The sequence below is a fragment of the Chelmon rostratus genome, chromosome 1, assembly GCF_017976325.1.
Source record: "Chelmon rostratus isolate fCheRos1 chromosome 1, fCheRos1.pri, whole genome shotgun sequence".
Taxonomy (NCBI): domain Eukaryota; kingdom Metazoa; phylum Chordata; class Actinopteri; order Chaetodontiformes; family Chaetodontidae; genus Chelmon; species Chelmon rostratus.
Window position 1 is genome coordinate 7,342,451 of NC_055658.1, and position 25,405 is coordinate 7,367,855.

The following is a 25,405-nucleotide window of genomic DNA, read 5'->3' on the forward strand; positions in this document are numbered from 1 at the left end:
GTGTCACTATGAGCAACTTCTTTTGCATTATACATAGTCATTTGACCCGGTGGGCATATTTAATAATATTGATTAGTGCAGCTTTAAAGCTTGCGTTTCTCCATTATACCAGAGGGCTAAAAAGTATGATAGAGGTGGAGGATGTCAAATAGCTTTTTCTGGATGGATGCTGCTGTATGCCTGTCACTCTTCTTACTGTCACTACATGGTGTGTTTATGGGTGACAAAGACTTTCTACCGGAGCGCACACTCATCCTGAAAACAATTTCTATACTTCTGAGAAGCAAGCTTCCACATGCTGCTTTCAGTGTGAATAAGTTGAAACTGCTGAAAGTACAGTTCAATGGTTCCTTCTCATGCGATGAAGTGTCCATATGACTTCATGACAAATATGAAACAAGAAGTGCAGGAGTTTTTCAGAAATCCCACATGTAAATAACACAGTGAAAGTCCCTGATGTCATTGTGAAAATCTCAGATTGGTGATGTGGTCACTTAAGGGCAGCTGATCTTAGACCGATGGAGGACCAACCTCAGCACTGAAGAATAATGTTTGTGTTGAGTTTGTTCCAGAGGCTGATGGTCCTGGTTGTCTCTTGACCTCTGTTTTCCTTAGAACACCACATACGATACATGGCCTGAAGAAGCTTCGACAGATTGTGGGGTTTTGTTTTGTGTTGTTTATTTTGTTGCAGTGGATCAAGTCAATAAAAGAGAAAGATTCAGCACTTCATCAGTACCATCATCACACGTAGTGGCGTTATCTGTTGACATGTCACTTTTTAGTTGAGACACATCAGTGTTTGCATGCATGGATTAGCCCATTTACTACAAATGTCATAGTTTACATTAACAAAGCACAACAGATTTTTAAGATTTCTTTTATTCATGTACTTATGTCTTTATTGGATAATCAACAGGAGAAAGATGATGGGAAATGAGGGAAGGGCGCCTCACATTTTAAAATGTTCCTTTCCCACTTTCGAGGTTGACAGTGGAAGTCCGGAAAATCAACTTGCAGAGGCTTGAGACAGGCATTCATTGCGCTGGAGTGATTTGAAAGCTTTGACATAGATGACCTTGCTCTGATGGCATAACTTGACATTCACTTTGATGGATTATCTATTACAACTTTTGAAGCAAGTTTCCAGTTTCAAATATGCGTAATGAACAGAAGTCACTGATTGCCTGAAACATATGGTATACACTGCTTCAATCTGAAAAACACTGGTATGGTTCTTCAGTGGCGATTAGGGCATCGTAGTTGTCTGAGACTGTCTGAGACGCTGTCTGACCTGTGGACTCTTTCTTGAGCTAAACACTGAAGAATGTATCACTTCACGCTGTGACCTCTGACCCTCCCCAGAAGTCACAACCATTTGTTGGAGACTTACCCTAACCATAACCATAACCACTACCTGGCTAGTCCTAACCCTAACCTTAACCTAAACATTACGCTAGCCTAACCTTAGCCTAATCCTGAGCATACCCTGAACCGAAACCTAACTTTAGGTTTTTACTTTTAAGGATTTTCATTATGGAGGCTGGCTTTCTATTCCCATAAGGAAGGCGAGTCCCCACAATGTGACTGTGTAAACAGATTAATGTCCCCACAACATGAGTATCACACATCCACACACAGAGACAGAGAGACCGAGTCTGTTTGAAGTGACAGCCCTGTCGTGCATGAGGTGTATTTATGAATGGCCATAGTGTGCCAGTAAGGAAATTCCTCTCATACAAGGAAACATCTGGCCAAATTTATCTGTTTTATCTTTATTCTCATCTAAAGATGCCAGCAAATAGTTACACAACCCTCTTCACAGTACGACATCACTGTAGTCTGGCATCCCGGTAGCCTCCATGAATATATCAGAGGTCGTCAAAGGTGACTATATAAAGAGTTTAAAAAAAAAAATGATGCAGTATATGCTCTAGAAAAACACAGTGATGTTAAAGGCTTATCAGTGGCAGAAACAAAATACTATTAAGTATTTTAAAAGATGGCGATTATGAATTATAAATGTAAGATATTAAAATGGTAATTCAGTGTTTGCCTCAGTGAAAACAGGACAGCTCTTGCTCCTATCGCTCATTATGATGGAGGTGACAGATCTGTTGTTGCAGGTGGTGTGTGAGGTTTTTGCTTCAGCCTGTAATCTGTTGACCTCGTCTCTGCTGTCCCCTACAGGCCGACAGGAGAGCCTCCAATTGCATGACAAGCGGTGAAGGAAATGAGATAATCTCTTTCACTCTCTTGCCTTTCTCTCTCTGACAAGGTTCTTAAATTGTTTCATGTTGTTTTTCCTGATCCTGGTTGCCGCGGCAACAGCTGCACTGTGAGCAGTGACCGCACGGCAGGGGGTGGAGCTGTTAGGTGAGAAGCCTGTCAAGTGACACGCACGTACACACTCAGTGATATAGCCATGAGGATAAACACCAACTTAAAACATACACACACAATCAATATACTGCATCTATTTATACACACACACAGCTGTGACACACACTCCCACGCTCCCACACACACAAACTTCCTGAAATCTGTTTATCGGGATTAAAACATCAAACGCTGCGAAAAGGCCAGACAGTGTGAACTCGTCCACAGCAGATCAAACACGCCATTTCTCAGCCATGTCTTTGGTGGTGGTAACGAGCCCAGGCAGGCCCCTTCAGACGGCCTGTGGTCTATAATCACACCTCCAGCTGTTTGTACCCAGGCATTTCACCTCTAACCTCTGATATTTACACCTTTCATAATGACACTCAGCCACGCTACAGCTCAGCAGTCATTACTGAGGATAATGAGTGTCTGGCACATATGTGAGGATGATTTACTTGTTTTTTCATAACTTGCCTGTTTGGGAAGCTATCAATATTTATGATTGGTAATGAAATTAGGATGGAGTGCTGTGAAAAGCAGCTGAGACTGTTGGTCATCTCACCTGGTTGGTATTTCACGGGTAGAGAGGAGAGGATTATCTGTAACGTAGCACCCTCTGCTTGCGGAGAGGATTCACTTCAGATAGCAGGAATACAGGGCGGTTAAAAATATGAGCCTTTTTAAACCTAAACCTGAGCATCAGCGCGACCGATGCTAGTTGGGTTGTAAATCCCTGCTCAGCGGCACTTTGGCAGTAGCTGTTTAGGGAGGAGAGGAGTGTTACATGCAGGTCTTATCTCTCCCTCCTTGGTCAACATTAAAAACTGAGCCGTCCACTATTGTAACTATCGGCGCTTGACGGCTCCAGAATTCAGGAACTGCAGTGCATGTTTGCAGCTGAACGATTGCAAATAATCACTTTAATCACTGTTTTACATCGTTGCTCATACAAGTGCAGCATTCACATTACATTGTATAAAACATAAACACAAGTGGGTCAACAACATCACATCAGAAACAGGCTGAACAGCTCACCTGGCTCTGTCCAAAGGTGACAAACTCTGCCCACCGGCACCCCTAAAGCTCCTCTGAAGGTTTTTCTACAGATTAAACGAGCATGATACAATATTTTAATTGGTAAGCTTGCACTCTTTAGCCAAACGTTTGATGAGAAGAAGAAGAAGAGATACCAATATCATGTCTGTACAATATATGTGAAGTTTCTGTTTAACATTAGCATGAAAACTGCCTACCAACTCCTCCAAACCTCATTTACTAACAGTTACTTCTTGGTAGCTTCATATTTATTAGACAAACATGAGAGTGATATCTTCTCATCTAACACTCCACAAGAAGTCAAACTGTTCCTCTAATTGGTTTATGGCTCTGCTTTGCTTTATTGTTTTTTGCCCACAAACTGAACTCCACAACACAATACTGTATTTTTCTTGCACTCATTTCACAATGTTTTGTCCAACTGCGCAATGTTTATTACTCCTTTGCAGTGTGTTATCACACTGTGTGTTACTAAAGTAAACTCAAGCAGCCTTCCTTCTTCATGTGTCTTGTTTCATCAAGTGAAAGTATGAGAATATGTGCAGCACCCGCCCCCATGACACTGTTCCCTTCAGGCCATCTCTCTAATCAAGAGTACGTTCATAGTCAACTAGTCTGATGATAAATGGGTTATAAAAGTGATTTGAAAAAGTGATTATCTGCCTTTCCCAACACATAATTTCATTCCATCCTTTTAATTTAAAGCTTGAATGTTGTACAACCTTTTAGTGTAATGTACTGCATGTTATTATAAGCAGCACATACCTGCAGATTATGCTTATTTAAAATGTCTCTTAGATTATATTTCGATGAACACATTGCATCAGTCATTCTTTTAGCCTACTTGAACTTGAGTTGTTTAAGTATACAACATTTTAAAAATACAGTACAACATTGAGATTGTACTCATGAATCTCATGAATTAGTTTCTGAAGATGCCTCAGAGTAGAGGACAGCTGCAGATCTCTGGCTTCAGGCTGGGCGCTGCAGACAGGTGCAGGGGAGGCTCACAGTGCAGGTCCTGGGTCTTTGTACCGGTGCCCTGCAGGCAAACTGTCAGTGGCAGCAGAGCTTCTGTGGACAGACTCGGGAACAGGAAGAGATGGAGACGATAAAGTCCATCGTTTGAAGTGGTTCAGCTCAGAGACTCGGCTCAGAGACTCAGCTCAGCTACTCAGACATAAAGGCACACACTGCATCTTCCTCCCTCTCCGTCCTGCACACACAACCCTCACTCACACCACAGCATATGAAAGGCAGCCACACAGACACAGCGCTTGCAGTGGTTAAGAGAGTCTGTGCTCCAGTTCCTGTTTTTATAATCCTTGAGTCTCTCTTTTACTGTCTGTGCAGTGTTGAGAGTGTAATCAAGGCTCCTTTCTTAGCTCATCCCAGCTGTGAGGTTAGAAATGATTTACGTGTTGGCCATCTGACCATCAGTATCCTTTATCACGAGAGAAACAAAGAGTCAAGTTTGGTGTTTGTTCTGCTGGGCTTGAGTGGCTGTTACTGTGGGTGGCATGTCAAAGGTCAGGTATTGAGCATGAGATCTCCTTGTCCAGAGCCCCAGTCCACAAATTCCACCTCCCCGCTGGATTGAGGAGGATTGTCCAGAGAGATGCCTCGCCGCTCCCCAAACACCTTCTCCTGCAGTTCAATGATGTCATTGCGGATGTCAGCCATCATTAGCAGAAGGAAGTCGAAGGAGCCGGGTGGTCCCTGGGGAGGGAGGAGAAACTGATGAATTGAAGGTGATCTGTATGTGATTTTTCACTGGGTTTCCTTTTGGGATCTCTGAGGTCTAATAGACCTTTTTTCACAGAAAAAAAAAATGCAAAACATGCACCATCATCTTGTGTAAATAATGTGACTCATGAGAGCTGCAGTCCACCACTGAAACCACTAATTACTTAATCTACTTCAAACATGAAGATAAAATGAGACAAAAACTCTTGATCCAGGGAAAAAAAAACCTGGCCACTGCAGCAGCAAAGAATAAAAGTTCAATCAAAATGCAATAATTAAAACAGTTCAACTACAGATACATCATGCATATACAGAGCTGTTTTTGATCCACAGACAGCTCCCATCTTGGCATGTAACAGAAATCCTTGTTAAGGAGACTATTAATCAGATTTACAAATGCAAATTGTAGATTTACAGACAAATTCACAGTCCAGCTTCAAGTTTCCTTAGTGCAGGTGGACGTTTACATGTGTTTGTTATTTACATGGGAACATTTCAATGTAACTCTAGTCCTAGATATATAATATATATATATAAGCTAAAGAGTTTATAAATTGTTGCATTTTCAGAGCATGTTCTTGTGTAGATTAACACAGTAGCTTTAACAGTGTGATTTTACTTTGTGTTTTCAGGATAAGTTAACTTACAGGTGGACCTCTGGGACCAGGAGCTCCTCTGTCACCCTGGAGATGAGAAACACCACACATGAACCAATTTCAACAGACAGTTTTCTAAGAGTGGTGCAATTTGCACTGTGCCAAATGGGTTCAGAAAAAATCAGGATAATTTATTATCTATTTAGTGTGGAACAATTCCTTAAAGGGTCCTGAAGACAATTCAGTTCACTGTCAGGCAGATTCAAACTATTACAGTTATTATTTGACTAATAGTGTTGGTAGTGTATAATATAACCAGGAGAAACAAAGAGACCAGAAACATGGTAAAGTTAGCTTTTCAGACCTGCATGTGCTTTATCTATTTTATTTTGCCATTTATTATTTGGCTTTAGTGGACTCTGTTCACTCAGTGACCAGTGTCTAACAGCAGAGTAGACGCTGGATGGCAACTCCGCACATGCACGGACAGACACACATAAAGAAATCAAAGCACATAAGAATAAAATAAAGACAGTTAATAATGACCTTTAGTCCATCTCTTCCTGGTGCCCCTGGGGGTCCCTGTATGAATGATATGACACAGGTATGAGAAGGTTTGTCAGGCTACTGATATGAGGAGAAAGGCATTTGTGATGCAGACACATGGACACAGTTTTAGTTGTGCCTGAACCGTTCATTTATCTTGTCGCAACTGCAGACAGCAGGTTTCCTTTCAGTCAGCTTTCATGCTATGACACGTCTGATTAAAGGCAGAACCTGACAGGAAGTTGCAGCAGCTCTGAAGCTCAATCTTGTATAACGTGATTCGGTTTGGCAGTTTTACATAAAATTCCGCCATACTGTTTTAAATGAACACTCTCCACCTTAAGTTCCTCCCCTTTTTCATGGGACCTGAAGGTGGTGCTGCACAGTGGACAGATACCTGGTTGCTCACATAGAACCAGCACTAAACCCATGTTCATATGACTTGCTGACACGGATCATCAGACGCGTTAAAAATGTGACCTCCAGATTTCCAGATGCCACTTTCATGTCCTCAGTCACCTGAAAAACATCTGTGTACCAAGCAGATGTGATAACATTCTCACCACTGGCCCCCTGCGGCCTCGTTTGATGTGCTTCAGGTCAGGCTCTGGACCCATGGGTCCCATGTCTCCCCGTGGACCCCGGGGGCCAGGCGGGCCCCTGTCCCCTGTGTCCCCTCTCTTTCCTGGTTCTCCTGGGTGACCTGGTGAGGACAGATGGATACAGTGGTGAAGAGACTCACTTCAAACTGGTTCATGACAACTGAGCTCTGCTGACAGGTCGTTTTGAACCCTGGTCACCTCAAAGCTTTGCTTTCAGAAATAATCACTGTCTCACATTAAGCTTAAAGGTGACTCCAACTCACCTGCGGAGCCTGACTCTTTTCCAGCTTGCTTTGCTTTCACTTTAATTTTCATACTATTCTGCTTTCATTTACTTGTGGTTTTCTTGCAGTGTTTAAATAATTCAGTGTTAAGCAATTTTTTCCCCTTTGTTTATTTTCAGCACAGTTTCCTAGTCTTCTTCTTCTGCACCCTCTTCCTTTTTGTTACTCTAACAACTACTGTATAAGCAACATTGCATTGTTGCAGATGCTGACTGTGTTTATCGCAATCTCCCTTTGCACATCTGGAGCCAGCAGTTTATCACGAGAGAAAGATTTCACCTCTCTAACCTTACAGTTACATCTACATTACCTGGGACCCCAGGGGCTCCTGGAGGACCGGGCAGACCGGGAAGACACGGGCTATCAGGACTTTTTCCTGCCCTCCCCAGAGATGGCTTGTCACTGCTGTTGGCTAGGTCAGGCACCTACAAACACAAAGAGGAAAGACTAAGTGGAATAAACAGAACAAAGTAAGATAGAGTGTGTAGTTTCCACCCTCAGTTTTCTAAATGAAATCTAAACATCTGTTTTCCAGTCTACATGCTTCTACATGCATTACAAGTTTAGTAATCAATAAATTAAGTATATTCAAATACTGTGTTACCAAAAGGTGAGAAATAATGAAGTCCTGTAAAAAACAATTTGGTTCAGTTTGAAGTGGACTCTCTGAAGTAGACATGTCACCTGGTTGGGTGACTGTGCGTTGCCCAGCCTTAGTTTTAGCTGCAGCAGACTGTTTTTCATGTTCATGAAGTCCTGGCAGGTGAACGAGCAGGTACCAGCGCTCATCAAGGTGTCTGACTTCCCCGATGAACTCACTGCAACACAAAGCAGCATCGTTTCCCACTGCTAAAAGGGACACATGAACATACAGTATACACACAATACTCTTAGCCGCTGCGTGACTACGACTGACTGTCATAGTCCTCACCGATGGATTTATATCTATTACTGATGGTGACATTGGCTACATGAGAACGTTGATGAAACACTGATCTAGTGATGGAAACAGAATCTGGTGTTTCCACTGGGTTTTCATCCAAAAGCTGCAGAGCTCAACTGAAACACACAAACTCACAGTTGTGTACAGGGATGCAGGAGCGCTGGTCCGGCGCCAGAATGTAGCCGCTCCGACAGCGACACAGGAAGCTGCCCACTGTGTTCACACACTCATGGTCACACATGCTGCTGCCCGGGTGCTCACACTCGTCGATGTCTGTGTGTGTGTGTGTGTGTGTGTGTGTGTGTGTGTGTGTGTGTGTGTGTGTGTGTGTGTGTGTTAAGGGGAGAGAAGGAGAAAGAGATAAAAGTATACATGATTAGAAACGAAATAAAAAGTTTGAAGGTTTTTAGAGCTAAAATTATTCCTTGTCCTCACCTCTCAGCAAGGGTCTTTGTTTGTTTTCATCTTTTTTTTTCATAATGTGACTCATTCAAAGACGTTTGAGACTGTGATCAGGAGCTATGCTTATTGTTAATGCCATTATAATATAATGGCATTTTGCATTATGTACCACTGGGCTACAGATTCGGTGAGAAATGTGCCAAATTGCTTAATGCTGAGAGGGAAACTGCTTTGCTAGACAGAACAGGAGGAGGGCGCTGTTTGTCCAGGAAGAAAAATCTTGAAAAATCATTTCCTACTGTGTGCTGTTTCAAGAGGGCAACAGGAAGTTACTTGTTAAATGATCCTCTTTTAATACACATGTGAGCTGCTGTCAGAAACACAGGACTGTGGTGTGATGAAACGGGAGAAGGACATCCCATGGCAGTAACAGACACGATGATGAAGAGCATTCGACCAGGAGCTGTGAAGGGAGTGCACTGACCGAGGCAGTAAGGAGATCTGTGATTGCGGTGTCTTTCTCGGTCGAAGCGATACCCGGGGTAACATGTGCAGACGACTCGTCCAAAGTTATCAGTACACTGCTGCTCACAAGGTGACGCTGCACACACGTCCACGGCTACAGAGAAAGAGGCAGAATTATTCAGGACCGCACCCAAGAGCGCTATTCATCCTCTATTACCACGCCCTTACACACATAGTTCCACATCCACACCTGGGAACTGACCAGTACAGCTTCTACTGTCAGTCCACAGACAGCTCTCATCTTGACATGTAACAGCAAGAAAAGCACAGGCGTAACTAATGAAATGAATGACGGCTGAATTCCATTTAGCTGTAGGGCCCCGGTTCACTGTCGCACTGTCGGCTTACTGGGACACACACAACTGTAGTTTTTGCATCTCTAAAATACAACACATTGCATTGTGGGATTGTTCACAGTATGTAGTCTACATCCATAGACTCTACATTTTTTGTTCCATTGTGGGAATTTTGACGGCACGCTATAGTGTTCATAATTCAGACACTCTAGTAAAATGACAGTGGGTAAATATTGGGTCCTCTATGGTAATCTGCAACCCCGACTCCACAAAGGTTTGGACACTAGTGTAAAATGCAAAATAAAAACAGCAGTGGGTGAAAAAGTCCTATAATAATGACTGAACTCTGTTTTCAGTGAATGCTGGTTAATTTTACCATTAAATTAATAGCTGAATTGAAAACCAACTTAATGTTCTTGCATAAAACTATATTAGACTTGGCTGTGTGGATCTAACCCACAAGACCCATGTCTAGGGGCATGCACAATTCTTCTATCTGATCCCAGGGCTTTTATGCCTCAATTAAAAACTCTCTGGCTCGGGCTAGCAGCAGCAAAAGAATTCATCTTTTGGAAAATGGAAAACAGAGATAATTGCAGCACTGATGCCTTTTTGCCATTATTACATCATCATCATATTGAAATATATATGTACACACTGTGCTGCATGAGCAAGTACTTTAGATATTAGTTTGACATAGTTCTTGATAGACCCCAGCAGGTGCCACTGCTGTAAATATGAAGTAAAACTGTCTAGTATAAAAGTATATATAAAGGCAGACACAGATGGATGAGCTGACTCTGTTTCTTGGACGTCCATCCTCATAAGTTATGCTCATGGAGGAACAGTGTCCTCTAGTGGCCAATGTGAATCACTGTTATTCTATAGAGACATAAAGTCTACCCTGTGCATGTGTGCATACCTACATATATATGCATACATACATACATACATATGCGTATGTATTTACACATATATACACACAAACACACACATACATACATACATATATACTGTATATAGTGTTGATGCTATGTACACTAAACCTGTTTGTCAGTACTGTTCCTTATCATGATCATGTGAGTCCAATTTTGACAATTATCAGATGTTTCCTATGAATGACTACAGCTAAATGAGCTAAATGAGGTACTTGTCTGTGCCAAAGCTGTGGGCAGTTTCTGCTTGGCTGTTATGTATGTTGTCTGTACCAGTGCACTGTGATTATCTGAAACGACTCCTTAAACATAATTACTCCAAACTGACAATAGTCGACCACAATATGTGCATTATCTGAACCTATTTGGAGGTCCAAATACACAAATCTGGTCTCCAGACCTTGCTTTGTGCAGCTTGTTTCAATCCACAAACTGCTGTAATGGAGGAACTATATCAGATTTGGAGTATGTGAATCAGATGTGAGAGTTCATGAGCCAAACTTTGAGGATGGTGTGTATGGTTTACCTACTTTCAGGTATGCACTGGCCCATCACAAACCTGAATCCATCACAGCATTTCCTCCTGAAAAAAAAAAAAAAGTTGGAAGCATTAGATGAGGAGACTGATACCACTCTCATGTATGTATAGTAAATATGAAGCTACAGCTAGCAACCACCCATAGCATAAAGACAAAGGATACATAAAGGACACTGTCAGAGCAGAGGTTTAGTCTGATGGACATCAATCACATCCTGCTTCCCACTGTTGGCTGACAAGACCACTCAGAGGCATGTGTGCAGCTGAAAGTATCAACATACAGACCGGACACGGCGATCCCACTAATTGGAAAATCATTTTACTTATTAGTATCCTGCATCACAGCACAGTAACTAAGAGAAGGGATCCTGCACAAATTATAGGCCTAAAACTATGTTACTATTATAAAGCAGGTCAAACTTGCTAGAATAGAACTGTCGGTCCACTGTTGTCTTCAACTTTGTAAACTGAGGCTCATCATAGAAAGATGCACTTCTGACAGTTCAGTCAAATCATTTGTTGTGTAGTTACTGCAAATGCTGCAAACATTCAACAGATTGTCACTCCAGCGGTTTGAGGGCTTCTGGTGTGTTCTCCTGTTTTCACTCCACAGTAAGACGTCCTCTGATAAATGTAAATACATGTGGAAGAGTAGCTGCAGCTCAGGCACTACTCATTCGGATTTGGCTCTCTGTGTTCCCTGGCCAACACTTGACCATGACCAAATAAACAACTAAAAACGACTAATCACTTAAACTCAAGTTCATAGCGCCTTCACGGCCTCTGCCTTTGTGATGCAAGCTCGTAACAGCCAGGTAGACGCAGCATTTTTGAAATACAGCGTTGTGCAATGAATACTGGGCAACAGTTTCTCACAAAATTGATTTACGGTGTTTGGCAATGACACTCATCCAGCAATCCCACAACAATCCACCACATGTTACAGACATTACAGTTGGAAAAACAGAGAGGAAATGGCTCAGAGACCGGAGCAGCACAGCCACGCAACAAATATCACACACACACAGACACACACAGACACACACGCCTGAAGAAAGTGGGGAAAAATGCACGACTCCTTTCCTAAAAACTGCATGCTGTTACCGGAGGAGATTTAGCATGCTGCCTCATTCACTCCCCCCCCCCCCCCCCAAGACAACAAGTTGCTTTTATTCTCCTCCAGCCTCCATGCAGTGTAACCCTAAATCACTCTGAGATCCCCCCTCCTTCTGCTGAATGAAAAATAACCTATAAAACGGCGAGGCCGGCCTAAACTGATGAGATCCAGATGAGAGCAGCTTTAATCTGCAGCCTGTAGCTGGTAGTGTTGAGAGGGGTGGAGAAGGCCAGGCATGGAGCTAAGGTGGAGAAAGGAAAGTGAATGCTAGGATGAACATTGCCACTCTCTCAGTCAGTCACTCCATCCATCAGTCAGCCAGTGATCTGAGTTGGCTTAATATGTTGCAGATGCAGGTCTGTCCTGGAGAGGAACTCCCTAAGTGTATACCTTCAGGACTACACAAAAAACTGCATTTGTCTTAACCATCCAAAACTTGTTGATATTACTGATATGACTGATATTGCTAATATGACAATAACTAAATTCTTAGTTTCCAGTAGTTAGAAAGTCGCACCGCAAAGCTGATCACAGCTAAATAACTTAACAAGCAAGCTCTGATCTGATGGGACAGATCGGTAACAGTGGCAGCACTGACCTTAATATCAGGTAATGAGTTACCTTACTATTGATTACCAGCCATGACACGATGGATCTTTCATTAGGATTAGACTATTTTATGTTACCATAGGTGTTTTAAGGAACGGAAACTGATTTCTTGTGGTTCTCAGCATTATTCTATTGCAGATGAATATTTGCGGCACAGCTGAGAAATGCTCCTAAATTCAGCATTTCTCATAAATGGGATCATGACTGTATGATAATGACAAAACAACATTTTTCATGTATATATTACTTTCTATTGCTGATAGGTTTGTGGGGGCTGAAGAGAAAACACTGCATTGAACCAAACAGAGGTCTCGGTGCGTGTTTGTGTTGTTAGTGCATCAATTAGGGAGGGGATAGAGGAGAGTGAACAAGACTGATGCTGCTTTTACACCAAAATTAGTGCATGTATGCAGGTTTCTTGAACATGGGTAAACCTGCTAAAACTGACTCGTTTCCCATTGCCAGTGGACGAGTTAGCTTATGTGATTTTTTTCCTTCTGGTGTGTCATGCTGGAAAACAGAGAAAAGCAGAAAGCGGCATGGAGGGCAGTGACAATGTTATGGTGGTTACTGTTTCATGACGTTTTATGAGATGATAATGATGATGATGATGATGATGATGATGATGATGAGATGGAAATGGAAGTGACAATTGCATCCGATATCGGGCAACATCTAAGCGGCAACATCCGCGGCTTTAATGTGCGTCATCAACGCGCTGTAAAGAGGGTGAAAATTAACGCGTCCATCCGGGTGTCATGTTTTCATCACTGCTGATCGGCGCTGGAGCCGATGCATACCCGTGACTACCGCAGACTCATTTCATCCGGGAATGAATGGCAATTGCACTCTTTAGACAAAACCCAGATGTTAGTGGGTGTTAGTGGGGTTTTGTCCAGCGTAAAAGAGGCTTTAGAGTCTTCAGCCGTGCTAGCAGCTCTGTGAGGCTGTCTGTCAGCATGCTAACACGATCCAAGCTTGTATGACGTATTTTGTTGGCCTGTGTGATGCATGTGTGTAGATATGTGAACTTTGTACTGTGACACATTCGTTAGAGGACTTCAGATGAAATAGTGTTTATCTCAGAATCTTAAGCACCGTCTCATCTCCTTTGCGTCCTTCTGGCTTTACGGTATTAGACTTGGCTCTCACCTCAACTGTGGACCCCGCGTGGCCTCTGCACATACTTTCAAGGCTACTAACCGTCACACTCACACACATACACATCCTTACATACTCCATGAACCCTAATGTTAGTGATAAAGCATCACAAATTTGTACAAGTCAAAAATGTGAACCAAGCTAAAATAGAAAACTCACACAAGAAACTATCAGAGTTAACAGGAATAAAGACATGAGAGCCAGAGAGAGAGACTCAACAAAGTCAGTAGGATTCATCATCTGGGCACCATGAATGTCTGCACCAAATCTCATGTAAAAATCAAAAGTTTTTGAACAAAGATGCTAAAAGACATTGTCAACCCTTGAGTCTCATACTGGCCAAGGTTAGAGCTTTTAAATAACAGAACAGAATGGCGGCAAATAGCAGAGAAATAACTAAAATCGAAGAACCACAGAGCAGCAAAAGCCAACTGATGCCACTGGAACACACCACACGTCCACCTACATCGACAGGCCGTCTGTCAGTCAGAACTGCAGCAGCCTTGGCAGCCCTCCCCTGAGTGTCTGTGATGGATGTGACAGGGTGGGCTGCGGCGTCCGGATGAGCAGATGAGGGTGGAGGGAGAGGTGACCCGTGTGTTTTTGTTTTGGAGAGTGAAAGTATGTTGGTTAGACAGGCAACAGGCCGGGTCAACATGACACGACCTCTAAAACACGGACCATTGCACCCCGTGGAATCTGACTTATGTGTCGGTGTGTCGAAGTTCATCCGGTGGTGTGTTTCTTTTATCAGAGCATTTAATAGTTAGAGCGTTATTTTGGCATGAAAATGGATAAAAATCCGATCGGGGCACAGAATATTGGCAACAGCCTTGAATAGAAAACATCAGTAAAGTTGGCTCCTAACTGTGTGTGTGTTCATGTCTGTGAGAATGCATCAGCACATACAGCGTGTGTGTGTGTGCATGTGAGGGAGAGTCTGTGTGAGGCCTGGGATACCATCCAGTAATTGGGCACAGCCTTTTAATGTCAGTCAGGGTATATTAGTGAGAGTGATCCATGACGCTAGCAAGCTGCCTCTCCTCCTCTCTGCTTTTTCATGTCCTCTCTGTGCACTTTCCTTCACTCGCCCTGCATCCAGCCTGTGATTTGAAACATGTCGATTTATATTCAAGCCGCTCTATCGGCCTCTTGTTTCACAGTGCACTCCATTGGTTCTCTAGTTGTTGACATAATCTCTGTCTCTCTGTCTCTCTTCTCCTCAGACTGACATGTTGTTGGCCTCATGTTGCCCCCTGTCTATGAAACCTGATGAGGTGTCTGCCTTTTCCATCTTTATTTCATTCAGAGGAATATTTTCCTGTCCTCTCAGGACTTGTTGAGGCCAGGAGGATTACTCAAAGCCTTTAACAGGCACTTTTAAGCCACAGCACCAACCGCTTTTTAACAATCGCTTACACACATTTCTCAGCGCTGAGTTTTCTTTTTTCAAAACTCATCAGGAATTAATGCCCCATCCAAATTGCACTAATGCAACCAAAACCCTTCCTACACATCTCAGGATCACTTTCTGTAGCATAAAGGTGCTTTCAGACGGCAAGCGGTTGCTGCTGCCGCTCCCATTGCTTTCAGTGTTAACAAGTCGAGGTTGGGAGCAGCAGTGGAGAGGGGGGAGGCTGCGAGGGAAATGATACCGCAGCTGGTTTTCCTGGTATTTGACTCACCTGGATTATGCACCTCTTCACCAACCGAGAACAGACAGATCAGTAACGAGCATCAGCGTCACATCAACATCACATCTTATGACCTCCGTGTATCCTCTGCTGGCTCACCTGGCACAAGCCCTTCGTAGAGGACATCTGTGAACGTTGTATGACCTATTTGGCACGTTGTAGCAGAACGTAGCCAATTTACAGCAAATTGTAGACATAACACAGTCTAATTGTCTAATCTAAAATTTTGTTATGTTACGTTATGTTATGCTTTACAGTTTTTAACAAGTGCAAACTGGACTGTAAATACACTGAGTCTTGGTGGCAGCTGAGCTCGAGTGAGATTTAAACCATGTGGTTATTGAAAATGTGTTGGGTGCAGAGCGCGCTCTGGCACAAACAGGACCTGTCGTAAATTCGGAACGAACACTTCCATTCAAGCAGCAGAGCTCACTCCAAACACTCTGCCTGAGGAGAGCAGAGCGCCAGGGCGGTCGGTGTTCATGGAGAGCTGAGATGTAGCTATAAATAGTAGCAACTGATGGGTGAATTCACCAAAATAATGCAACACACACACTTGGATACGAATCAAAGAGGTAATCCTGTTTGTCTGAAGTTAGCTTACATGTAATGGTCGTTGTTGATTTGTTGGGCTGAAATGTTGACATTATTTAGCTAATGTTACATTAGACAAGCAGACATAATTTGCTTGAGTCACGCAGGTTCGGGGCCCTGTTCTCAGCAGGGAGGACCGCCCAGGATAATGCATGCATGCGACAGCTAACGTGCATGCACATATTAATGCATATAATAAACTGAGAGATGTAGCCCACTGTCTGTAGTTAACTAGCCAACAAACATGGCTGCAAACAGGATTCAAACTTTGGAGAAAAATCTGCTTTGCAAATGTTTTATGGGGCTCAAGGATACAAACAATGAGTTTTTCTGAGTAACACTGAACGTAAACATAACTTTTGTTTGTTTACAGGAAAACCTCAGGAGCTCTTTATCCTTTTTTTAAGTGAATTTGTCTGGATGAAATTGATTCTACTTAATCGTTTGTCTTCATTTTCACTTATTGTGTTTGAGATTCAGAAAACAAGGCTGTTTTGCCTGACTGTGGGGTGATACTGTAGTAATATTACTTACAAGACAGTCGTGCAAGGAGTTGCAAACTGTATCCCTGTATGTACATATGAATGCAACGTGTACTTGACTCGTAAGTGTTCACAATCCCAGTTACATATGCACACAAACACACAAACATATTGCTAGAATAATAACCCTTTATTGATCCATTTCAAGTGTTTTCTCAACAGTGCATACTGTGTAGTCACACAGCCAGACATCGGAACACAAACAAGAAATCAACCAAACCAAATGAAACGAGCACAGCGCTGCAGCGTTCAGTGAATCTGGACCGAAATTAGCTGTGAATTCTTCTCAATTTTGTAATGAATTAAAAGCCGTATACTAAATAATACAGGATATTGTTACTAAGAATGTGTCTTTGGCAGCTTATCTGTTCTGAATTGTCCTTGTAGTCAGGTTATGACACAGTCTGTAGCGTGTATTTTTATGTGTATGTATTATCTTGTATAGGTTGACCTGCAGTATTGACTCTTTTGGCTTTGTCATCCTCCATTAAAACAATTACATGTTGTAATTTGTAGCGGATCCACAGCTGCACAGCAGCTCTGCATTGAGAAAACTCGTGGATGATAGAAAGTTTGGAGAGGATTTGGACAGCCTCTCTTGGCTTTCACTGACACACTGTCAGTGTGGATATCATTAACTGTGACTGCTGACTGCTGTTTTTGACAGCTTGTGTACGCAGAACGCGATAAATTACAATAAACAAAGATCTGGAAATGGACTGGAATTTACATAGCTCATACCAATCCATTAAAATGGCTTTAATTGGCTCTGATACAGATCCTGCAGGGGAATGAAGCAAGAAAATGCTAAATGATTCTTGCTGAAATTTGGAGGGGAAAAGTGACCAAGGTACAAAATACGAGTATCACCCTCTACAGGGCTGGATGGTATCTTCATGCAACCTTCAGTATGTCATAACTACTCCATACTGAGTTTGCATGCCATGCTGACCCGATCCCACCCAAAGCATCCACCTCTGTCCATCCTCCTCTCTGACCTTTAGGTACCACTTTTCTCCCACCAGTCTCCTGTGTTGGCGGTGGTTGACCCAGCATCTACCTGCCCAGTGAGGGGTGCAGGAAGGCCCTCGCTCGACCCCAGCCTGCTGTGGCAACTGCTGCCAAAATCAGCACGGCAGCACTGGAAGAAACACCGAGACAGGATCCAGAGGCAGATCTGGGCCTGGATCACTTTACACAGAAGATAATGTACTTTTAGCAAGGGGTCTCCTTCCAGGGGGAAAATGCTCCCTGTTATGGTTTCCCATACAGCTTTACTGTGATTTATTTGTGCATTCAAAGGCAGGAATGTTCTACAAGGACAGAATATTCATCACAGCACCCAAAGAAAACCCCACTACCTCTTCAAGTCTCCAGCCCGGACAGCGCGGGGGTCCTGAGAGCAGGGCACAGACTGGATGATGCTTTCCATAGACGGTGCTGTCACTATGCATTACGAGTCCCTCACATTACAGATTATGGTTCTCCTAGTTTGTAGGTGGAGTTTCTACATGTGAGGGAGATCAGCATCCCTCTCCTCTGATGTCCTTTGAAATAAATCACATCTCATGTGTATCACTTCAGAGCGCAGAGATGTGGGCTGCTCTGACGGGAATGTTAGGATGATGGGGGAGGAAATGCCACGAGTAAGAAATGAGGGAGGAGGACATTGACAGGAGGAGGAGGATGGTTAACAGACAGGGATGAAGGCTGTTGTCAGCTTAGAGTTTCCCTCTTGGAACTCTGGTGGGAGCAACACAGGAAGTGGAGCTCAGTGGAGGTCAATGGCCTCTTGACACGCCAGGACAAGAGACCGGCCATGTGTGTGTATATGTATGTGAGTGTGTGTGTGCGTCTTGTCAATTTGATGAATGCCTCTTACTGATGTGGCTTATATGTTACAATTACAACATGTTGTATTCATCAACCACGCTGTAAGTGATTTATTTGCTCATGAACCCTCACAGTCGCAAGCAGTTCAAAAACTTGGCCGGTCGTGTTGTGTATGACGGTGTGATGATGGACTGCGCTGAAACACATTAGCATGGTGAGCTCAACAATAAAACGTGTTTTCCGAGCACGGTCATTTTTCGTACGAATTCTTTTGGGAGTCAGTGATGCTCATTTCTGATGTGTGAGCTTTTTCTTTTTGTGCTTCGAGGTTTTGTCTTGTGTTGCTCATTTTCTGCTGTTGTATGTTGTGGGATTTAAAGAGATTTTTTTACAAGGTGTTCTGTCCATAAGCTCTGTGTGTGTTTTAAACCCCCAGTGAAAGCACATTTATACCACTTAATAAGAAGGCTAAACTAATTTGTACTTTTCCACTCATTTGTCTCACAATGCAGCCAAGAAATGAACAGAATTCCAACCGGCAACTACTTGTTTGAAGAAAATCTTTGCATCAAAAACGTCTGAAACTCCAAAACTCCTCTCGTGATCTTGGAGGTTTCGACTCCACAAATGAAAGAAAACCTGCCCCAGCTTCCTCCTGAAGGTCTGCAGGTGTTGCACACACCCTCATGTACAGCTCTTTGATGTTAGGGTATAATTGCATGTGTGTGTATTCATTTGAAGCTCATGTGAGTATACATATGTGTAGGTGTTAGTGCGGCGAGCGTGAGCACCTCCTCTCTGTTTATTTGCTCTGCCAGCCCACTTCCAGGACCCTGGCCTCAGGGGAAACATCGGAGCTCTGGCCTAACAGAGGAAGCTTTGACTGGGAGCACAGGAGGTCTGAACCGCTTCCACCAGAATACAGGCTGACCTGCACTCCTCCGCCCCTCTGTTATGCCTCACCTCTCCCCACTCGCCTCATCTTTCCATCATTCCTCCTGCTACTTTCCCATCCTGAGCCCCTCTTTAAAGACACCCTTTAACCTTTCGTCCCCACTAATTTCCTCACCGTAGAGTATTTTGGTACAACCTCTGGACAGCTGAACAGATACACTCAAGCTTTTTTATCCCTCCCTGAGAAACAAAGCCATTTCCAGTGTCTCCTAACTGCTTTGGTAAATGCCAGCCCCACCCACTGCCCCCCTACCGCCTCTGTTCACAGCTAACGAGTGCTGATATTAACTTTTAGACATCCAGCATAAGTTGAAGGACCTGGCTGACAACACTTCCCTCCTTCACCATCTCTCTCTCTCCAATACAATGTCTTAAGCTGTTAAAGGAATAGCTCAGTATTTTATACTGTTCAGTCAGGAGGTGATTAGCTTAGCTTAGCATAAAGACTGACGCATCTTTGGTTTTATGAGTTACATGCTGTAAATGTTTCTTGACCTGGGGCCTTGTGTCAGTCTTAACTCTTGGCAAGAGAGTGAACAAGTGTGTTTCCTAACAGGTCAAGCTATTCTTTCAAGATGTGAGATGAAGTTTCATCTTCTCAGATATTATTAGATGCAGACCCAGCTTGGGTCTGGCTCGGACCTCTTCTTGTATCTCTCACTCCCTCATTTCCTGCTACGTCACTACCAGCATTACCTAACGCAGGTGTAAAATGTTCAATAAATAATTTTAAGGACGTGGCTGCTTTGTGTCACAACCGGGCTCAAGGCTGGACAAATGAGAGGAGACCAGGAGGGGAGTTTAGTTTATGTAACTAAAAGGAAAACCAACATAAAAACAATCTGCAATACAACAAAACCAAACAGGGTGGAAGCCAGGGGACGGTGGAAGACTGGCTGACTGCTCACCAGACCAGGTGAGCTGAATCTCCCTGACGACCTGACTCCGCCCACCAGGATCCTGGGGGGAGGGGCCTGCTCAGAGAGTCGTCACAGCCAGTCAAAAAAAAACCACCTTAAGCATGATTTATATCTCAAAATCTTGTTTAAAATGTTTTATATTAGCTCTCTTTGATTTAGATAGATAGATAGATAGATAGATAGATAGATAGATAGATAGATAGATAGATAGATAGATAGATAGATAGACTTTATTTATCCCAAGCTGGGAAATTGCAGTTGTGTCATTATACAGAAAACCTCAGACACCGCAGATTTCCAAGTAAAGCTGATGACTGAGAGTGATGCAGCATCTGACCACCTCATTGTGACATTTAGTAAATTACGCTTCATTGTTTCTTCATGCATGAATTCCCAGGAACTGCTTACCAGATCTTAATGACACGTAGGCGAATGGTTCGTTTTCACACTTCATGCCAGATTTTCAAATTGGCTTGTGTGCTACGGTTTTAGGTCAAGACGGGATGGGTTTGTAAGTGCTCTGCCATTAAGAGACTGGAGAACATTTAAGGGGCAACATGTTTGTTGTGCCTGATTTTCATTCGTTTCAAGAAGACCAAAGGGAGCATTTCATGATTGTAAACACGTCTTTATGTGTGTGTCACACACAGATACACGTGATCGGCTCTGCCCTGGCCTACAGGGATATAGAAGTCCGGTATCCTACTGACAGCAAAGCAGTTGGAGGACATGTGGGGGAGGACACGAGGAGGGCTTCGCAGACAGATATATTTCTACAAAGACAAATGGGAGTAAATGTTTGAAAAAGTAAAATATAAATTAGGGTATTTTCCACCAGCATGACTAAAGTGAGTCAAGACCCTCCTGACTAATCAGAAAACACATCGACATACATGTCAACTAAACACATTTCTTTCTGTCAAACATTTCACAGATGGTATTTCAAGGTCTGTGACAGCTGTAACGTTTTAGGCCAAAAAGACTTTTATTTGCTCCCTGGTCCAGTTATAGCAGATGTGAATGCCTCCTGCCTACATAGTGAAAGTATCTAGGAAGCTGATAAAAATATTGCAGTATCAATATTTACCAGGCCAATGTGTTTCCATCATTTTCCATTATATGATTTTTTGGCAAAAAAATAAGCGGCTGAAAACGGCGCCGTGGCAGAATGTATCACATCAGCATGTGTTAGTGACAGAGAGAAGCTGTCAGAAGTAACACTTAGCTTTACTTGGATGCTTGAATCATGTTTTTTATATATATGTATGTAAATGAAAATTATGGCAATGGCAACACTTGCTGCATGACATGTGCAGCAGATAGTGACGGATGGTTCGAAGCAGAGATAAGGGAGCAGAGAGGAGGGGAAATAGTGGGCAAAGAGGGATGCAGGAGCACAGGATAAGGGTGAGTGAGAGCAGCTAAGCAGTGAGGTCAAGTTCATGACAGATCCCTCATAATGATGTGTCTGGTTGAGTTTTCCTGCCAGACAGGAAAGCTGTTTTAAAGGAGGAACTTTACTAAAAATCCCACTCGAGACTGTTACTGAGGCTCAAAGTATTGGAATGATAAGCTCCATGTCCAAGTCTTCTAAATGGCCTTGTGCCGGCCTTGATGTTGAAAAGTCTTGGAGGTATTGAGAAATTTATAACCGTTTTCAGTTGTAACTCCCCAGCTGTTACACTCTACACCTCCATTCTAAACTATTCCCCGTCTTCAGTTTTGTTGCATGAGCCAAAGCTTAAAGCGAGCGGGAACATGCACCCCGCTGTGCTTGTCAACTTCAAACAATACTGCACCAACAATGCCGTTCCAGTCTGTTATCAATTGACCAATGATTTGTTTAGCTGAGGTATTGACAGTGACAGCCCAGCCACAAAAGGGCTAAAAAGAGCTAATCTGGAGCAGATTGTACACAGAACACAGGGGGGGGAAAAAACAGCCATCGTGCTTGTCCAGAGGGCCGTTCAGGTGCACACTAACCAGAAAAAGATGGAAGACGATGACTGGAGTTTTTTGGGAGGTCCGACTCTGGTCTGCAGCTCTACGAAGACAATTATACCTCCATTAAACACAGGAAGCGTAACTCAAAGGCCTCGTAAAAGTTTTCTCAGAGAAAATGAAGACAGCGGACAGCGTTAAGTGCTTCTCAGTGTAATGAAACAGCGAAACTCAGAGCGCTATAGCTTTGCTGAAAGAATCTTGTGTCAACCCCAAGTGTGAGAACAATGAACAGGTTACTATTCCCACAGCTGGGGGTTTGTTGATCACCATCCAAAGTACGCAGCGAGAAAACGCCAAAGGGAGAAAAGAGAGTGATAGTTTGAATAGGATGCCCCTGTGGACTTCTGGATGCAGTGCAAACAATCTGCAAGCGGATCGTGTTCAGCACGAATGTGTTGCCCTCATGTAGGAGTTGAATATTAGTTTCCACTTGGTGAGAGCTGAGATTTAAGCCGTTTCCAGCTCCTGAGCTTAAGGCAGAAAAAAAGTACTTTATCCACTGTGTTAATGATGAGGACGAAGCTGCAGACAGGGTTGTCAGTACCTCACTAAAATCCTGTGGATGATAAACAGTAGACTGCTAGTAGAGGGGATTTAATCACCAGAACACACACACACACACACACACACACACACACACACACAGCATGTACATATCATATATGCACACACATATGTTTACAGTTTATTGCATGTTTGTCCCAGTCAGGACCAGCAGACATCTACAAAGTCAGACCCAACCCTGCATACGCATGACTTTACAAGCGTAAAGGATGATCTCATTTATGTGCACCTGTGCACACACACGCAGGCAGACTCACGCGAAAAAGTATCGAATGTAGTGATATTCAGCCCAGACGTCTACAAAGCATAACAGCCTGCACATGCACCCATGCACAAACATGCTCACATGCCACTCATAAACATACAGTATGTACGGACACACCACACACACACACACTGATGCAGGCATATGGTCCTTGTTACTGTTTCAGACCAAAATCAAATCACTTCCTTCCATTCTCCAGTCAGAGGTTTCCTGCTGTTTGACATAACTAGCTTCAGCACCTAATGTCACAGTTGCTGTTTGTCCACGTCTGTATTGATCCTGTCACCGGAGGACAAGCCACTGGGGCTGCAGGTGGAGTATAAAGGCTCATATTACTGTTGAGCGATGATAACGGGAACAACCAGCACATTATTTAGAAAGGAGAGACAAACACAGACGCACCTTTGAATTTACAAGTCAAGTGAGGAAAACTGGAGCGTCACACTTGCAGTAGGATGTTTTTTCAGCTACAGCAGCAATATAATAGCTTGTTTTATGGCTTGTAAGACGGGGACCTCTGACTGCAGATCCCAGCAGGCCCGGAACGTTCAGCCCTGCAGTGTAAAGTACGAGCCGCACACCAACACACACACACACACACACACACACACACACACACACACACACACACATGCCTGGTTCTCATCACCTGTAGAAAGAAGCCCTGTGTCTTTACCACCAGATACAGATGAATAGCACTTCAATGATGTGATACATTCTGCCTGTTTTTCTTTCTGCATCTGTCTCTCAGACACAGTGAGAGACAGAGACACTAACAGGTTCCATTCCATTTCACTGTCATAAATATTAGCTAGCCAACATGGTAAAGCACTTAAATACAGCTATACAAAAGCAAAGTTTGCACTGAAGCTTTTTGTCTTTGTCAACAAGTCGTACTGTGAGCAAAAATACAATTTCACTCATTTGACCAACAGTTGTGAATCTTATGTCTATAGCCCATAGTGTCCTAAAATGGAATTAAAAGGAAGGTCCACTGCTTGCACACTACTTTCTGCTAACAATCCCTCAATGTAATGTTACACATTTTGTTGATTCAGAAATTGCAATGTGGAATAACACACCTGTGAATGATGACACAAAATAAAGATGATTAGTAAGTGTCCAAAATATTAATTTACTGCTGAATGCAGAGTAAACTATGTCCATCACAGAGTAGGGAGTAGTCGATGAGTGAGCGAGGAAGGGGTCTTGGAGCTGGCCTTAACAGAACAAGCTGTGCTTCTCCTGCTGTCCACAGTTCAAATGGCTGTTAAAAGTCAATAGGTTGTTTGCAGTCACGTGACGTTAAATTCAGATGGACGGCAGGAAGTGAAAACCGCAATGGACGAGATGGAGGAAAGTTCCTACTGTGCTAGTTGAGATGAAATTATGAGAGAAAGGTACGAACAGAAAATGAGAACATATGTTGGATGTGACCCTGACGTTATGAAGAGCGAAGCGATTTTTCACCTGAACTGACAGATTTGCCTGCTGAGGCAGCAGATATAAAAACTACCTGGTCAGTCATACGTCGGTCCACTCTAGCAACCAAATGAAAGCAACAAATGTTGAGCACCGCAGAGCCGGTACTCGATAAAAGCTCCTTGTGGTTTCTCGGTTTGATCGATTTGCGCAACCATAAATGACGCAAAACATAGGCATTGTGAGTGTATGTTATAGTGCTTCCTATGCCGAAAATCACTTCCTGACCTCCACATCTGCAGCTCGTGTCACAACAAAAGAGTGATGCAAACAACCTATTGATTGCAAGATGTCAACCGTGTGTATAGTAAAACTAGGATCAGTACAAATATAGTGAGTCCTGTCCAACTCTCTCTGTCTCTGTTTATTTATTTTCTGTCTGAATGTTGCTCTGTGACCTCCCATGGTGAGTTCAGGCGCTGTGGGAGAGGAGAAATCCCTGATCCTGTGCACTGTATACAATTACAGTTATATCTGACTATACACAAGGCAGCTAGTTAGACTAAACAGCACTGTTGGACATGAGGAAAGCAGGTGCTCTGTATTTCAGTCTATCTGGGATCAACTGACCAGGAAACATTCCTGATACGTGCAAATATACTTCTATATTTAGAAAATTACTGAAGTTTCTGGTTCTGAATCAAGGTGAGTCACAGTGACAACGATCTGGAAAAAAGATTCAAAAAACGACCCAGCAGAGAGAAAGGGCGACAGAGATGTAGGCAAAAAGGAAGATGGGCAGAACGGATGCAGGTGTAAGAGGATGAGAGGAAGGAGAGAAAAGAGAAAACAACAGAAAGCGACAGCCATGGATG

At 43.2% G+C, this 25,405-nt stretch overlaps 1 protein-coding gene across 1 annotated transcript in view; it reads right to left on the minus strand.

Annotated features, from left to right (window-relative positions):
• Positions 1-3,464: 3,464 nt before the first annotated feature.
• LOC121609362 (collagen and calcium-binding EGF domain-containing protein 1-like) overlaps positions 3,465-25,405 on the minus strand; it is a 35,701-nt gene continuing 13,760 nt past the window's right edge. Inside the window, exons 3-11 of the mRNA XM_041940971.1 lie at positions 10,844-10,896; positions 9,042-9,176; positions 8,291-8,428; positions 7,897-8,030; positions 7,523-7,637; positions 6,890-7,029; positions 6,327-6,362; positions 5,832-5,867; positions 3,465-5,157 (exon numbers count right to left, since the gene is read on the minus strand). Coding sequence (XP_041796905.1) covers positions 4,969-5,157; positions 5,832-5,867; positions 6,327-6,362; positions 6,890-7,029; positions 7,523-7,637; positions 7,897-8,030; positions 8,291-8,428; positions 9,042-9,176; positions 10,844-10,896 — 976 coding nt within the window. The 3' untranslated portion in view covers positions 3,465-4,968. The remainder of the gene's footprint in view (positions 5,158-5,831; positions 5,868-6,326; positions 6,363-6,889; positions 7,030-7,522; positions 7,638-7,896; positions 8,031-8,290; positions 8,429-9,041; positions 9,177-10,843; positions 10,897-25,405) is intronic.